This window comes from Blastomyces gilchristii (genome assembly GCF_000003855.2).
Source record: "Blastomyces gilchristii SLH14081 genomic scaffold supercont1.6, whole genome shotgun sequence".
Taxonomy (NCBI): Eukaryota; Fungi; Ascomycota; class Eurotiomycetes; order Onygenales; family Ajellomycetaceae; genus Blastomyces; species Blastomyces gilchristii.
The window spans coordinates 2,428,771-2,445,097 of NW_003101677.1; the positions used below are offsets into that span (position 1 = coordinate 2,428,771).

At 35.0% G+C, this 16,327-nt stretch overlaps 2 protein-coding genes across 2 annotated transcripts; both read right to left on the reverse strand.

Moving 5' to 3' along the window:
• Positions 1-9,250: 9,250 nt before the first annotated feature.
• On the reverse strand, positions 9,251-9,742 carry BDBG_03998 (uncharacterized protein; the record flags this gene model as incomplete). Its single annotated transcript, XM_031721496.1, has 1 exon — positions 9,251-9,742. One exon carries the CDS (start codon positions 9,740-9,742, stop codon positions 9,251-9,253), a length of 492 nt encoding a protein of 163 aa, XP_031578073.1.
• Positions 9,743-12,102: 2,360 nt separating this feature from the next.
• BDBG_03999 (mannosyl-oligosaccharide alpha-1,2-mannosidase) lies at positions 12,103-15,643 on the reverse strand (the record flags this gene model as incomplete). Its single annotated transcript, XM_002625894.2, has 4 exons — positions 12,103-14,349; positions 14,415-14,983; positions 15,063-15,463; positions 15,615-15,643. 4 exons carry the CDS (start codon positions 15,641-15,643, stop codon positions 12,103-12,105), a joined length of 3,246 nt encoding a protein of 1,081 aa, XP_002625940.2.
• Positions 15,644-16,327: the final 684 nt, after the last annotated feature.

Here is a 16,327-nt window from a genome sequence, read left to right on the forward strand (position 1 = left end):
CATAGTATAAATAAATCTCTCTAGAGTAGTATAAATATTTCAGATCTATCTATAAAACTTCATCTTTCTTTTTCTTTTTCTATAACAGCTCTTATTTTCATAACTGTGAGTATTCTCATTTATCTGTGAAGTGTTTTCATTCAGATAATAAAGAGAGAGTATTTCTGATAATATTTATATATTAATGCAAGAACTTTTTAAGAATTAAAAAAAAAAATTCAATTTCAATATCTTTATAAATAATGTCTGATTACTGTTAAGCTTCTTATAAGTGTCTCTATAACTTCTGTGATCACTTTTTACTAGCTGATGAAGCAGAAGTATTATCACTTATAACAGTGTCTTTACTTCTCTCAGTCTCATCACTGTATCTGATCTTCAGATTAGTGGTTAATTCTGTGTCTTTCTCAGACCAGCTTCTGACTTCAAGCAGCACAGTTCTGCTCTTTACTATAAATCTTCTTATAAGTAATTTCTTACAGACTCTAGCTAATAGTTTCTGCAAAGCTCTCAGTGCTGTCTATACTCTCTTCAGTCTCACAGATCTATAATTACTCTCTCTCTACTTACACAATCTCTGATTAGATATATGTAAATATGTCTAGGTTTTCTATCAATACTTCTCACACTGCAGCACATTTCTTCAATCTCATTATTAATGAGAGATAAGTTTCTGAGTATCTGCAAAATTCAGATAATTAAGATAATACAAATGTTATAAATTTATAACAGAAGTTAGTCTAAGTAGATGAGCTCTCTCTTCATATCTTAATTATTTTCAGATTGAATACTTTAGTATAACTGATCAAGTAGATACAGCTTTATAAGAAGTATCTGATTATATATATAGATAATCAGCTCTCAAGATTCTACTGCAACTGTATATACTCTGATATCTGACTTCTCTGAAGTCTGTGCATTTCTGACAGCTTTTGTATTAAATATAATAATTATCTGTATTATAGATATAATACTCTCTGCTTCTTTGAAGAGAGAAATTGATAGTTATAGAAGAATTAGATATTACAGATATTAAGAATATAAGTATGAATTTTCTTTGTTTTTTCTTTATTAATCTTTAAATTATGTTCATAACTCTGTTTTTATTTTGTTTATTTTTTAACTTTTAATAAGAATATAATTTCTTCTTCTCTTTGTATATACTGTGAACTGTTCATCTCAGTAGAAACTCATCATCTTATAGACTAGAGTTTGTAAATAACAGTATTAATATCTTTATTATAATCAGATTCTTAGTGAAGATTACATTATTCTGACTTGTGCTGACATGTTTGTAAGTTATTATATATAAACTCTATAAGTAATAATTATTACACTCAGTTATTCTGATTGTAATTGATAAAGTACTGCAGATATTGTTTTAATATACTTATCAGATATTCTATCTAATTATCTGTCTATTAATAAAAAGCTGTGCTTAGATCTCATGATATCTTCAGTAAAGTTATCAGATCAGACTAGAACTCTCTTATAAAGATTAATTCTCTATCTGAGATAATATTCATAAATAATTCATGCAACTGAATTATATTATAGATGAAAAATGAGTTAAATTCTTTGATTTTAAGTTCTTACAGATGAGTATAAAGTATGTTATCTTAATAAAGTAATTTACTATCATCAGCACACTGTCAAAGCAGATATTATACATATTCTTACTTTCAGAGAGAGTTATAAGAGTATTTATTTCTAGCTATTCTCAAGATTTTTATAAAATAAGTAGAGAAGTAAGTTCTTTATATAATCTGAATCATATAATTCACAAATTCTAATAAATAATATAAGAATTCACTATCTTCTTCATAAGCTCTTGCATCTTCAGTTAGAAGTATTTTCTTATAAGTAACTCATGAGTTTCAGTATCTATAAAATAACCTGCTAGAGAAGAGTTATAATGCCTTTTAATAAGTTCTATATATAAAAACTCATTTATAGATATATAAATCTAACTCTCTCTTTATAAGAGATTATATAAGTTTCTTTAATTCTTTATTTCTGCAGAGTTAATCTCTGCTGTGAGCAGTTTCTGAATATACTGAGTATATTTATTCTTCAGTTACAGTTCAGATAATCTGAATAGAAGATCTTATAAAGACTTATACTCTGTTTCTTCTTATATTAGATCTTCTGTGATACTTCTCAAAGCTTACAAACTCTTCAGATTATAGATACTCTCTTCAAGAATTCTTACAGAGAGTCTCAGAGTGTTGACTTTTAGTATTATAGAAAGTAGTTATACAGACTTCTTCTCTTTCTTTTTTCTCTTCTCTTATAAGAAATTGAGAGACTCTTTAATTAATCTCTTTATAACACTCAGTCTGAGGCATTCTGTGAAGCTTTTCTGTCTTCTCTAGCTTCTCTATATCTGTTATTCTGATCTTCTTAACGTAGTCAGATCTGTAAGAGAGTTCATGTACTAAGTGATTAGTTCTCTTACTATACTCTATCTTGATCAGAGTTTACTCGTGCTCTGAGCTCAGTGAATCTACTACTGCAAGAGTTTCTTAATTAAAGTAAACTATTATAAGCTATTATAATCAGTTCTAACAGTAATCACTGTTATAAGACTCTCAAAGTAGTGATATCAGTGATAGAAGAATTTCACTATTATAAGAAGATTCTGATTATAAATGTTATAGTTGATCTTTATAGATTGCATCTTCTGTAAGAAAAAGATTTCTGAAACTCAGTTCTCATTTAACTGTAGTTATAAGACTATTTCTGAAATTATAAAGAAGAAGATATCTATCTTTAATCTGATTAAGAGTAAGAGATTAAAATGAAACAGTATTACTATATCTATGAATATTTATTTTAATCTTACAAAGACTCTATAAGCTTCTAGAGTAAGAAAGTTCTTACAGCTCTCTCTTCTTAATAATCTTTTCATTCTTTATGTATAGAATGACTTCTTCTTATTTTTATTCTTCAGCATGTCTGTAAGAATTGAAAAGATTCTTATAAATATAAAGATAAACTGTCTATAGAAATTTACAAAGCTCAGAAAGATCTGAATCTTATAAATACTAGTTAACTTCAGTTATAATAGAATAGTCTCAATCTGTGAAGATTTCATCTGAATATTATTTATAGTGATTACATATTCTAGAAAATTAATCTGACAGATACTGAAGTTATACTTTATAAGCTTAATATACAGTTCTATCTCATCTAACATCTTTAACATAGTTTATATATACTCAGTATATTCTTTCTTCTTTACAGAGTACACTATCACATCATTCAGATATATTATTATGAAGATATTGAGATATATATAAAGTGTTTTATTAATGAAAGACTGAAATGCTGCAGAAGTATTAGTTAAATTAAAAGATATTACTAGATATTCAAATAATTTCAGCACAGTTTTAAAGACAGTCTTTTATTCATTCTCAGACTATATTCAGAGTCATGTATATATATTAATTACATTCAGTTATATGAATATAACAGCTTTTATAAGATAATGAATCACATTTTCAATTAGAGATAGAAAATAGTAACTCTTTATTATTTTAAAGTTCAGATTGTAGTAGTTTATATATAATCTGAGATCTTTATTCTTTTTCTTTATAAATATCACAGAGACTTCTGCAGAGATCTGTGAAGATCAGATAAAGTTATTCTTCAGATTCTTCTTTATATAAATCTGCAAGACCTCTGTCTTATGATGAGAGAGTTTATAAATTACTTCTCAGAAGAGTTTCTACTCTTTTACTAAATCTATTATCAGATTCTTCTCACAGTGAGATAAAAGCTCATCTGCTTTAACTGAACTGAATATCTCTATAAGATCTTGATATTTCTCTGATATCTGAAGCTCAGTTTTTATAACTGTGAAGTTCTCAGACATTTATAAAGTTATTATATAGATAAACTTGTCTTCTTTAATTATCTCTGCAGTATTAACTGATTCTATTATTATAAGTAAATCTGTCAACACTGATTAGAAGTATAAACTCAACTCACAGACTGCTATATACAGATTATGTCTTTAAAGTTATATAAGTCTTAAGTATATATTATCTGTGATATTCATGATAATCACAGTTTCTGTAAATCTTCTTCAGATTTTAGAGAGATCTTGTAATTCAAAGATAACTCTTATAAGTTTCTCAGCTCTTAGATCTGAGTTCTTACACTCTGCTTATTATAAGAGCAGATTCTCAGTTTTCATTACTCAGTTTATTTACTCTATGAGCTTTAGAGACACTTCAGTGATCTGAGATTCTATGTTTATCAATACTTTTTATACTGATAAGATAGTAGTACTGCAGCACAGTCTCTTCTCATAAGTATATATTTTTATTAAGAGAGTAACAGATTCAGATATCAGTTTCAAGATTCTTAAGAAGACTATTACTAACTCTGTTTACAACTTCTTAAATTTCTATTTTAATTTATCAGAATAGTTTGCACAGAGATATTCTGATTTAGAATAAATAAAATAGAGTTACTTTTTCATAGTCTCTCTATTATATACTCTGTTTATAGAAGCTTGTAAAGCTCTCTCTTTCTACTTAGTAGTCAGACATAAGTCTCTCTATATCTTATTATCTTTTCTCAGTAAATCTGTTCTCTGTTATTCTAGCTCTTACAGAATTAGTTAATAATTCACTCTCTACAGATCTGTGACTCTTACAGTGATCTGTAAGTAATAAATAAGAGTTATCAGTTTCTTCAGAGTTAAGAACTTAAAGTCTTACTTAATAAGCTTATTCTGTATATCTTTATTCAGTCTCTTTATAAATGTTATTATTCAGATCTTGTTTCAGAGCTCTGTTTTCACAGATCTTAATTCATATTATAATTTCATAAAGTACTATAAGTAGTCTTTATCAGATTTCTCATCTCTTTTTCTAATATTGATAATCACAGTTCAGATATTCTCTGTTCAGCTCACAGAGTTTCTTAACTTATTCTTTCAATAGATCTTAAGAAGAGATCAGTGAGATCTCTTATAATCATTTCTTAGATAATTCAGTCAGTTCTTAACTTCAGTGTAGTAGAGATCTGTTATTATATAGATAATATCTTTTTCATCTTTTATGTTATATAGCTGAGCTTGTGAGTTAATTTTAAATACAAACTCACAGAAGCTTTTATAAATTATAATTCAGTAAATAATCTTAAGTAGTTATAACTTAAGAAAGTTTCTTTTTAGTTTGTAAGTATCTCTGAAGATTATGTCTAGAGACTTAGTTTAGAAGTGTTTACAGACAGTAAGTATTTCTTATAGAAAAATAGCTTAATTCTATAAAAGATACTCAAGAATATTCTTTACTAAGATTGATTCATTTATAAGCTTGAAGAATTTCTCTGTCATAGATGCAGAAAATGATATCTTATAAGTAATTAATAAGTTCTCTGAGACTTCTTTTATAGAGATTATTTATAATTCAGATAACTACTTCTGAGTGTTTACAGTAGAAGTTACAGAGATTGAAGTATATAAGTTTCTAGTTCTTTAAGTTATAACAGATAATTACTGACTGACAGAGCTTGAAATGTAAGAATAAGTACTCATGAGTGATTATTCAAGTGTTTACAGCTTGGCATAATATATACTATTAACTACTAGAAGTATTCACAGTAGAAAGATCAAATATAGAGATTAAATGTATAATAGCATTTAGGCTGAGTAATAAATAGTATTTGTGAACTTCAGTCTATATAGTTGTATGTAGTCAAGAGCCGCTAACTCTATTAATTAAATAAGAGATAGAAATAGAGGTAAAGAATCTGCAAGAAGCTGAATTTCTTACATTTACTCTTCAGTATATCTGTAAGAGTTAAGAAGATTCTTATAAAGATAAAGATAAATTATTTATAAAAATTTATAAAGCTTAGAAAGATCTGAATCTTATAAATACTAGTTAACTCTGATTATAATAGAATAGTCTTAACTTATAAAGATTTCATCTGAATATTATTTACAGTAATTCTATATTTTAGAAAATTAATTTAATAAGTACTGAAGTTATATTTTATAAGCTTAATATACAGTTCTATCTCATCTAAGATCTTTAATACAGTTTATATATACTCAGTGTATTCTTTCTTCTTTATAAACTACATTATTATATTATCTAGATATATTATCACAAAGACATTCAGATATATATGAAGTATTTTATTAATAAAAGACTAAAATACTGTAGAAGTATTAGTCAAATTAAAAGATATTACTAAATATTTAAATAATCTTAATATAGTTTTAAAGGTCTTTTATTCATTCTCAGCCTGTATTTACAGCTGTGTATATATATTAATTATATTCAGTTATATAAATATAACAGCTTCTGTGAAATAGTTAATTATATTCTTAATTATAGATAGAGAATAGTAACTCTTTATTATCTTAAAGTTCAGATTACAGTAGTTTATATATAATCTGAGATCTTTATTCTTTTTCTTTATAAATATCACAGAGATTTCTGCAGAGATCTATGAAGATTGAATAAAGTTATTCTTCAAATTCTTCTTTATATAAGTCTATAAGATCTCTATCTTATAATAATAGAGCTTATAGATTAATTTTCAGAAGAGTTTCTACTCTTTTATCAGATTTATTATCAGATTCTTCTTATAGTAAGATAAAACCTCAGCTATCTTAGCTGAACTGAATATCTTTATAAGATCTTAGTATTTCTTTAATATCTGAAGCTTAGTTTTTATAACTGCAAAGTTCTCAAATATTTATAAAGTTATTATATAGATAAGCTTATCTTCTCTAATTAACTCTGTAGTATTAACTGATTCTATCTTTATAAGTAAGTCTATTAACACTGATCAGAAGTATAAATCTGACTTATAAACAGTTATATATAAATTATATCTTTAAAGTTATACAAGTCTTAAGTATATATTATCTATGATATTTATAATAATCACAGTTTCTGTAAATCTTCTTCAAGTTTTAGAGAGATCTTATAATTCAAAGATAACTCTTATAAGTCTCTTAACTCTCAGATCTAAGTTCTTATACTCTGCTTATTATAAGAGTAAATTCTCAGTTTTTATCACTTAGTTTATTTACTCTGTAAGCTTCAGAGATACTATAGTAATCTGAAACTCTGAGTTTATTAATACTTTTTATACTTATAGAGTAATAATATCACAGTACAGTCTCTCTTTATAAGTATATATTTTTATTAAAGAAGTAATGGATTCAGATATTAACTTTAAAATTCTTAAAAAGACTATTATTAACTCTGTCTATAACTTCTTCATTTTCTATTTTAATTTATTCAGATAGTTTATATAAAGATATTCTGATTTAGAATAGATAAAGTAGAGACTCTTTTTCTTAATCTCTCTATTATATACTTTATTTATAGAAGCTGATAAAGCTCTTTCTCTTTACTTAGTAATTAGATATAAATCTCTCTATATTTTATTATCTTTTTCTAATAAATCTATTCTCTAATATTCTAATTTTTATAAAACTAATTAATAATTCACTCTCTATAAGTCTATAACTCTTACAGTAATCTATAAATAGTAAATAAAAGTTATCAGTTTTTTTAAAGTTAAGAATTTAAAGTCTTATTTAATACACTTATTCTATATATTTTTATTTAATTTCTTTATAAATATTATTATTGAGATCTTGTTTCAGAGCTTTATTTTCACAGATCTTAATTTATATTATAATTTTATAAAGTACTGTAAGTAGTCTTTATCAGATTTCTTATCTTTTTTTCTAATATTAATAATTATAGCTTAAATATTCTTTATTCAGCTTATAAAGTCTTTTAACTTATTCTTTAAATAAATTTTCAGAATAAATCAGTGAAATCTCTTATAATTATTTCTAAATAATTCAGTCAGTTCTTTACTTTAGTGTAGTAAAGATCTATTATTATATAAATAATAGCTTCTTCATCTTTTATATTACATAGCTGAGCTTGTAAGTTAATTTTAAATACAAACTTATAAAAACTTTTATAGATTATAATTCAGTAGATAATCTTAAGTAGTTATAATTTAAGAAAGTTTCTTCTCAGTTTATAGATATTTTTAAAAATTATATCTAAAGACTTAGTTTAAGAGTGTTTACAGATAGTAAGTATTTATAAAAAAATAACTTAATTTTATAAAAGATACTTAAGAATATTCTTTACTAAGATTGATTTATTTATAAGCTTAGAGAGTTTCTCTGTTATAGATATAGAGAATAATATTCTATAAGTAATTAATAAGTTCTTTAAGACTTCTTTTATAAGAGTTATTCATGATTTAAATACCTGCTTCTGAGTGTCTGCAGTAGAGTTTATAGAGATTAAAGTATATAAGTTTCTAATTCTTTCAGTTATAATAGATAATTACTGACTGACAGAGCTTGAAATATAAGAATAAGTGCTCACAGATAATTATTCAGATGTTTGTAGCTTGATAGAATATATACTATTAACTACTAAAAGTATTCACAGTAGAAAGATAAAATGTAGAAATTAAATATATAATAGTATTCAAGCTGAGTTATGAATAGTGTTCATGAACTCCAGTCTATATAGTTGTGTGTAGTCAAGGGCTGCTAACTCTATTAATTACATGAGAGATAGGAATAGAGGTAAAGAATCCGCGAGGAGTGGGATTTCTTACACAGAGTCAGTTTAAAAAGAATTTGTTTTTATAACCTTTCTTTCTTTATCTCAGAGCAGTGAGTAAGATGAAATAGTGTAATGACACAACATCAGCTTGCTACTAATAATTGGTAAATACACTATTTTTAATGAGATTCACTATTGCATTCAAAAAGTACAGATGCACCGAACAGGCCCTGAATATATAGTTCTCAAAGTCTCTCTCTTCTTAGCTAGATATCAATCCTTCTCAAAAAGTGGAGAAATAAGTGAAGGACATTTAATATTTTCTCGCCAGATTTTCGCAAAAAAGAAAAAAAAAAAAGTGAAGGGCATAACCCCTTGGCAAATTTGCATGAGGAAAAAGCAAATACACTGTACATTATTATATACACCGTCAACAAGTTCGGATATTTTAGTTAAACCAATGCCATGATATCCATCACCTCAAAGAACGCCACACTTCAAAAAGCATGTGAATCCCTAATTTGCAACCTGATTCTCATATAAGACATTATGTGATGAACCAGCCAATCAGTGCTGATCCTTGTGCTCTGAAATCCCGTCATTTGATTCCATTCCTCATCGCCCTAGTGCTGGCCACATTCTTCCCGGTCCAAAGGACCTCTAACGGGTTTCTAAGTGGGTTCATCCTGCTTGTCGATATCATCAAGTATATAATCATTCATACCAGAAGATCCCTGAAATGTGCTTCCGCTTCGCCCTCCGTCTTGTACATCATCTTCGTAACTCTTCAGTGAGCCTCCTGAAGCCTTCCGGGAATGTTGGCTTCTGGAATAATAGGGCTCAGGAAATGTTGGGGAAGGGGTAAATTGAACGCCGACCTTTTGCGAAATGGAGTCATACTCTGACTCCATTCCAGATGTATCAGGGGGTATAACGTCATCAGGAAACCCTATGTTGTTGGCGGTAGTGGGAGATTGTATTGATGGTATTGATTTGCTGGATTTGCAGCTTCCTGTCACGGAGTATGCTTTTGCCGTACGAGGCTTTTCCATTATCATAGGCTTGTAAGTTGAGGGATCACTTATATATTGATTCCCGTCAGAAAGGGCCACTGAATTTATGGATAACAGCATTCGCCGGCGGGAGAAACGAGAGCGCGACATGGTGCCAAAAGCTTTGGGAATATATCGTGAAATTAATGGTCATAGCGCTGGGGCAGAAGCACATATAATGCCGAGATCAATTTCAATGATGCTCATAATCCACAATGGATAGGCATCAAACTGCTCATCGTAACTTTCTCTCATCGCGGTAACAATATAACCGGTCTTTACACAGCTAGCCGCGACGACTATAGCTCCTACACAAAATATTGCAATCACGGCCAGCCGTTGGCTTATAGGGAGTTGAAGCTGCCAGGCGATCGGTATTGGGACTAGCATTGTGAGAAAATCAAGGACTGCATTCAAGATGGAGGCTGCAAATGTGACAGTAAACCGGTCGGTGCAGTGATAGTTATACACTGGTCTATAGAGAGGGGGTGTAAAATCCCAAGCAGCACCTATTGGCCTAGGGTCGTCAATACGAATAATTCCATAGCATGTTGAATAAGAAACAATCAAGGTGTCATACTTGCACAAAAACGGCACGCCAAAAGCGTATGCCAAAGCTGTAATAACTGACAATATTTCCATGATAAGGATGACCCATTTATAACTCTTGTAGGAATGTGGCGAAAGGAGTCTCCTATAGAAAGCAAGCAAGGACAACTTTGTAGTGGATGTAGCAAGGGCGAATAAAACATAGCAAGCCGTAGCTAGCTGCATGCCCGGTTTGAATTTATCGACTTCAAGGTCCCAAATATGTCAGTTCCAACCATAGCTGATATTTGCGGTCAGAACACATCCAGCAAGCCCGGTACTAGGAATCTATTCTGTGTCAACTCCCTCCAATTAGATAATGTTTCGGGGTTATGTTTTATGCTTACCATTGTTAGAAGAATCCAAACATCATCGACCCCAAAGCTAAATTTATCCTCGTTCTTGTATACCATCGCAGGATTACCATTATGGTGCCAATTATATGAAAAAGTAGAACAGTAAGAATCAACCCTAGGCCACGCGGTTCAGGGTTTTCGTAATTTGGAGCCGGCCATGTTGCCCTGACTTCGGGGGGAACATAATACATGATAGGCAATAGGCCGGAGGCCTGAGAAATTCGCAATAGGAACCTTTAAATGTACTCATTAACAACCAATTCAATCAAGAAGTCTGATCAATATCATTGAAGCACTGTATCCCATCCTGACCGGCCTTATGCTATATTCAAGACAATTGCATAGTCCACTAGATTGAAGAAGAGACGGTCTCATGTTCGAAAGCGAGGGTCGAAGGGAACCCCGATGTTTAAGACACCTTTCATTGCACACTGAGAACCTCGAAATCCGCTCCCGGGCCCCATTCACGAAAGTCGATCCTCGGGGCGATGCATTGCACCAACCCCGCATTTGTTTTCCGCGTGGAGAACGCTATCGATTGAACAAAAACCTGGAATCTTTTTAAGAAGACTTTGTAGGCGGATATCTAGATTTTAGTTCTAGGGGCGGCGAACTAGCTGGACGAGCCGTGATTGGACAAATATCGTCCGTCCCGCATCCCTCGAATCGCCGTTTTGCAAAAAGAAAAAAGAGCTTGCGACTAGCTATATCAGGATATAGCTTCACCGGTTTGAAGCACATGAGGACAAGGGCGTTGATGAGTGCGAAGTGTGCAATGCATCAGCTTCTTGGGTGGTCAATGATATGCACGGATTCTCGGGAGAATACGAGAAAAACATTGACTTTTTAAGTGCGAGAATAAACGTGGAGGCTTTCAGAGGCCAAGCAAAGAATGAGAGAAAAGGCCCCATTGTGCCAAAGGCGACAGCGCCAGAAAATTGCACCTGTTTCTCATCACTGTGCTTTTAAATCTGCGGCTCCTGTATTGGAATAACCGACCGCTACTCGTGGAGGGAATTTGAGGCGTCCCTTTTGGCTGGAATAGTATTTTGGCCATCTTGCGCCCCATAGGAGGAACGCTTGTTCCACAGAAAGTAATCCTCCCGAAGCTCTCCAGATTAGCCGTATCCACACAGGAAATTCTCCGCCTTATTGTTAGAACAAATGAAATTATTCAAGCCACCCGCTGGGCCCCGTTCACCATGCTCACTGCGCTCAAAACCCAACAAGCAGAGAATATGAGTGATCAGTATTTCATTTTCGAGCAGTTCATCCTTCCTTACAATGGGATATCTAAAACAAAATGGAACCTGTCTCACAAGTCACAACCAGAAAGCAAATATATATATCCCACAAAGAACAGAAGGGTCCAAAGAGACCCCGTGTCCGAATATAAAAAAATTATCATCACAAGAAGATCCAAAATAGTTAAATAGTACGGCAAAGTATATTACATATAAGGAATAGAAAGAAAAGTTGAAATAAAGAAAGAGAAAAATTGAGGTCTGACGTATATAAACAGAAAGCTCATATCACAATTAGGTTACCAATTGGTACGCCCTGCGACCTAATCTCATATCGCCTTCGAAGGCCCACGCCCACGGCATGCTTAAAGTAGTTATATGTCTTATCGCCGCCGGCAACAAGAATCACACTTAGCGGATTCGGGCGGGGAATTCCGCCAGCCACAGTTTGTACTTCGTCGAGCAAAGGACGGATAAGATAAGGCTCCTCTGTATCCACGACGGAGTTCGTGGGGGTATCAGGATCCGTACCGGAGCTGGAAGTAGACGAAGAAGACGGCGGGCGATCGCCCGGTTGAGGGTACGAAACAATGATCACAAGCTTGAGGGAATCACTCGTGGGGCGGAAGGAAGGTATATTCTTGATTTTGGCGGAAAAGCTGCATCCGCCGCGTTTTATGACGATTATATGGTGTGTTCTGGGTACGACGGCGGGGAGTCGATGGTCGCAGAGCTCATCTGCGACGTATATGGTGGACCATGGAAGGCGGTTAACCAGCTTTTTGCCTTTGTTGGATTTCGATACGGTTGATGGGGAGAGCAGCGCCTCTTCAACATCAGGTAGTGATGTTGAACCCTTGCCGGTGGAAGTAGTTGCGGGAATTGTAATGCGGATGGTGGGTTTCCGAGACGAAAACGAGCTCAGCGTTGAGTCAGAGTCATCTCGGAGAAGGGAAGTGACTTGATTGAAGAAGGATGCGAAGGCTAGTTTCATATTTGACGCGTCAAAAGTTGATGCGTCGAAGGACGCGTGAAAGTCATCAAGTTCACCTATTATTGTTTCACTATTTGTAGCGGCTGTCAGTGTTGACGACACGTTTTCATTAGGTGCAACTTCGGATCTGAGATCCAAGACAACGTCCAACAGCGTCGAATCCTGCACCCTTGTGAAGTTTGGATCTTCGGAGTTCAAAGCATCCGTTACTTCCTTCGAGATATAAACCTTTTCATCCTTTCCGAGTGGAAAGTTATTAATAATTTGGACGCGATAGCCTTCGGTGCTTGCTGACGACCCGTCCGTAAATAACGGAACATCCTGGATCATACCCAGGCGAAGGCCGCCAATGGACTTCACGAGAACTCCGTCTTGCACTCGCTCCAAGGATCCAGGGCTAAAGATCGTGTTGGCAAATGGTGGGAACGTAAGGTCAAGGGTTGGTCTGACAGCCATTGGTGCACTTGTCGCTTCGGGTGGAATAACCTCCAGTGGCAGTGTCCATGGGAAGTATGTGTAGTTTGATGGCGAAATTAGGTCGGACATCGAGATTCTTGGATGATCGATGGCATATTCGACGATGGGTGAGTCAACCTCCGGCCGAGCCGGCATCAGGTGCAATCTTGCGAGGCTCGCTGCATGGAAAATATCAGGCCGCCCAGCAATCGAAGAGCAGCCCAAGGGTAAAAGTGGAGCTGGCACTGCACATGTTGCTCCAGAGTCACGTTGCGTGTCAACATTTTGTGGGCTTGCTAGTTTTATCTTCTTCTTGGTAGTTTTCACCGGCGATTTCGGGATGATAAGGGGATGACCTTCAGTGCTGAAGACGAACGGAGCATCAAGGTCGTTAAGGGGGTGCGAAGGATTAAAAAGTAGAAACAGATACTTTGCAGTTTCCCCAAGAAAGAAGCTTTCCATCCTGTCGCTTAACTGCCCGTCTCGAACATCCTGAAGACCAGCCCAGCCACACCTGGTCCAGCATCTGCGTTTGATATCCCGCAGTGCCATCTCCCCAACATGGAGATACCACGGATCTTTGGTCGCCCTATACAAGTAATACGTAGACTCGATAAATTCGGGGCGACCACCCCACCATCCAAGGCCGTTTTCAATGTTCCCTGTAGCAACATTCCACCGTTCCGGGAAAGCAGAAAATCGAGTCCAAACCGCAGCGTGTAGTAAATGAGCTTCGATAGCTCCATCCACATCTCCAGACAAAGTTAGAAGGCCCGGGAAATAGGCGCTTAAACTATCTATCCAAAATGCGCGTGTAGCTCCGGTGATGATGTCGCCTTGGACATAATGAGGGTGTTGGTAGCCGGAGCCGCGATATAGATGGTGTTTTATGGATGCTCGAGATTCCTCCCAGGCATTAAGGAATGCATCTGGCGAATGCTCCTCTTCGCTAAGAGGGGCGTAAAAGTCATCAAATTTATGAAACGGGCTAGACAGGTTAAATTGCGGGCGATCACCCTCAGATAATAAGATATGAGATTTCAATGCATATTCGAAAAAACTGTCAATTCCAGCACCGATCTATGTAAATTACCAGGTTAGTTGACATCTCACACGAGATAAAATGCGAAAGAATCCTTACTCACACCTGTATAGGAGTTCACCCACTTCCCAGACTCAGCATCGATACCAGCTCCAATCAGGCCGATATCACTTCGACGAGACCAAACAGCCCAAAATGCCCTCTTGGCAAATTCTTCAAAACGCCCGTCACCAGTAAGTCTACTAAGAACCGTAAATTCCAGAACCAAACTCCCAGCGCCTGCGCTGCACGTTTCTGTAACCTCCGGTTTTTGAGTAGTCTTCCCCTGTTGTTTGCCTTGATCATTACTGATACGAGCCGCCGTTTCTGGTGCAGCAGCCGCATTGAACGGGGAATTGGTGTAAAATGGAACGCCACGCCGTAAATTAACACGAGGATATGGAAGGCCAGTTGGAGTGTAGAAAGCGGGTAGGATCCTGGTACCAAGATCCATCGCGAGACGAAGAAGTTGTCCGTTGTACACGAATCCATTTTCCCATCGAATCCCAGGGTTGCCCTTGGTATGTCCGCTTTTATCCCATAATTTCGCAAAGGAGGCTTCGTCTTCCGGGGGCTCATATCCGCGGATAGGTAATTCGCCTACTGCGAAAAGGTGCGCGCTGAGGAGGCCCCCTATTTGTTGGATACGATCAACGGTTAGATTTGGTCATGAATTGGTATGTCCGCTAAAAGGGAGTCACATTCTCCTCACCTAATCCTCTAATCACTGTTTCAAACACTTGGACCTTGCTATCGGAGTCGAATCCTTTCCCTCTCGATCCTGTGCCAGCCGGTCCATCTGACCCGTCGCCATAAAGCTCGACCAAATCCCGCACTCCGTCCTGAAAATATCCCCACGCCTTGCGCGGGCTTTCCAAATCTGAATTCGAACCAGACGACAAAGGCGGGGAGGAGGAGAGAATCGCTAAAGTAGACAAACTATCGACGAGTGTTAGGGAGTAATTCCCCAGGACATCGTTAAGATCTACGTGGGCGGGGTTTTCGCGATCGCGCGTTAACGGGCGACAAGAGACGGGGCGCAATTCGTCCTCAGGAAATGCATGTTCCATGTAATTTTCAAAACCGTGGTAGAACATGTGCTCTGTTTCCTCTCTATTAAAAAGGGATAGAAGTAAGCCGGAAGTAAAATTAGCTCTCTGTTCCTAGATAAACTATTTCTCCGGGGCGACCCCCACCAAAGTAACTCCTGAGCTTCCATCCCCATAGGAATAGCCAGAAATACAAAAGCTAACAATTCACATACCTCAACTCCCTAATTTGCCTCCCACTCATGGCCCTAACGAATAGAATCAATAAAGGAGAGAACACGAAACAATAGCGAGCGCCAAACGGGCAACCGTACATGACACACCGCCTGGAAAGCCAGACATCTGAAATAGCAACGCCGGCATCTCGAGAGCATCCCCGACGATTAGACGAAAAGTGACCGGGAGGTTTGGGATATCATCGAGAGTTTCCCGCCCCGTCAGTGTGGCTCTTCGAAATGACTGCGTGAAGAAATGTAAAAAATGTTTCTGTTCACTTTTCCGCTATAGATCAAGCTCCGCCCGCCGCGTGAGGGCTCGAGGACGCGAATATGTTGGTATGTTCCCAGAGATAAAAAATTAAGAAAAGAAAAGATACTGCCCCAGATTCCGTCCCATACTGGTTTGACACGGGTATAAGCCAAGGGGTTCGATGTTTTGAATTGGGAATAGTAATGTCGCCGACAGAACGAACACATTTCATCAGTCGGCGGAGCATATTATGTCAGCCTCCGCATCCCGTGCCAAGCCCCCGTGTATATGTTTCTATATTTACACTGAAATATGTACTTCCCTCTTTTTATTCTCACATATCCATATATATATAGTCTATTTAACTTTATTTTTATTTTCTCAGGGGTACTTAGTGTGGTGCGGAACAGCGGCGGATCAAAGACCATGCGAATATACAAAAGTCAAGCCTAAATACAAG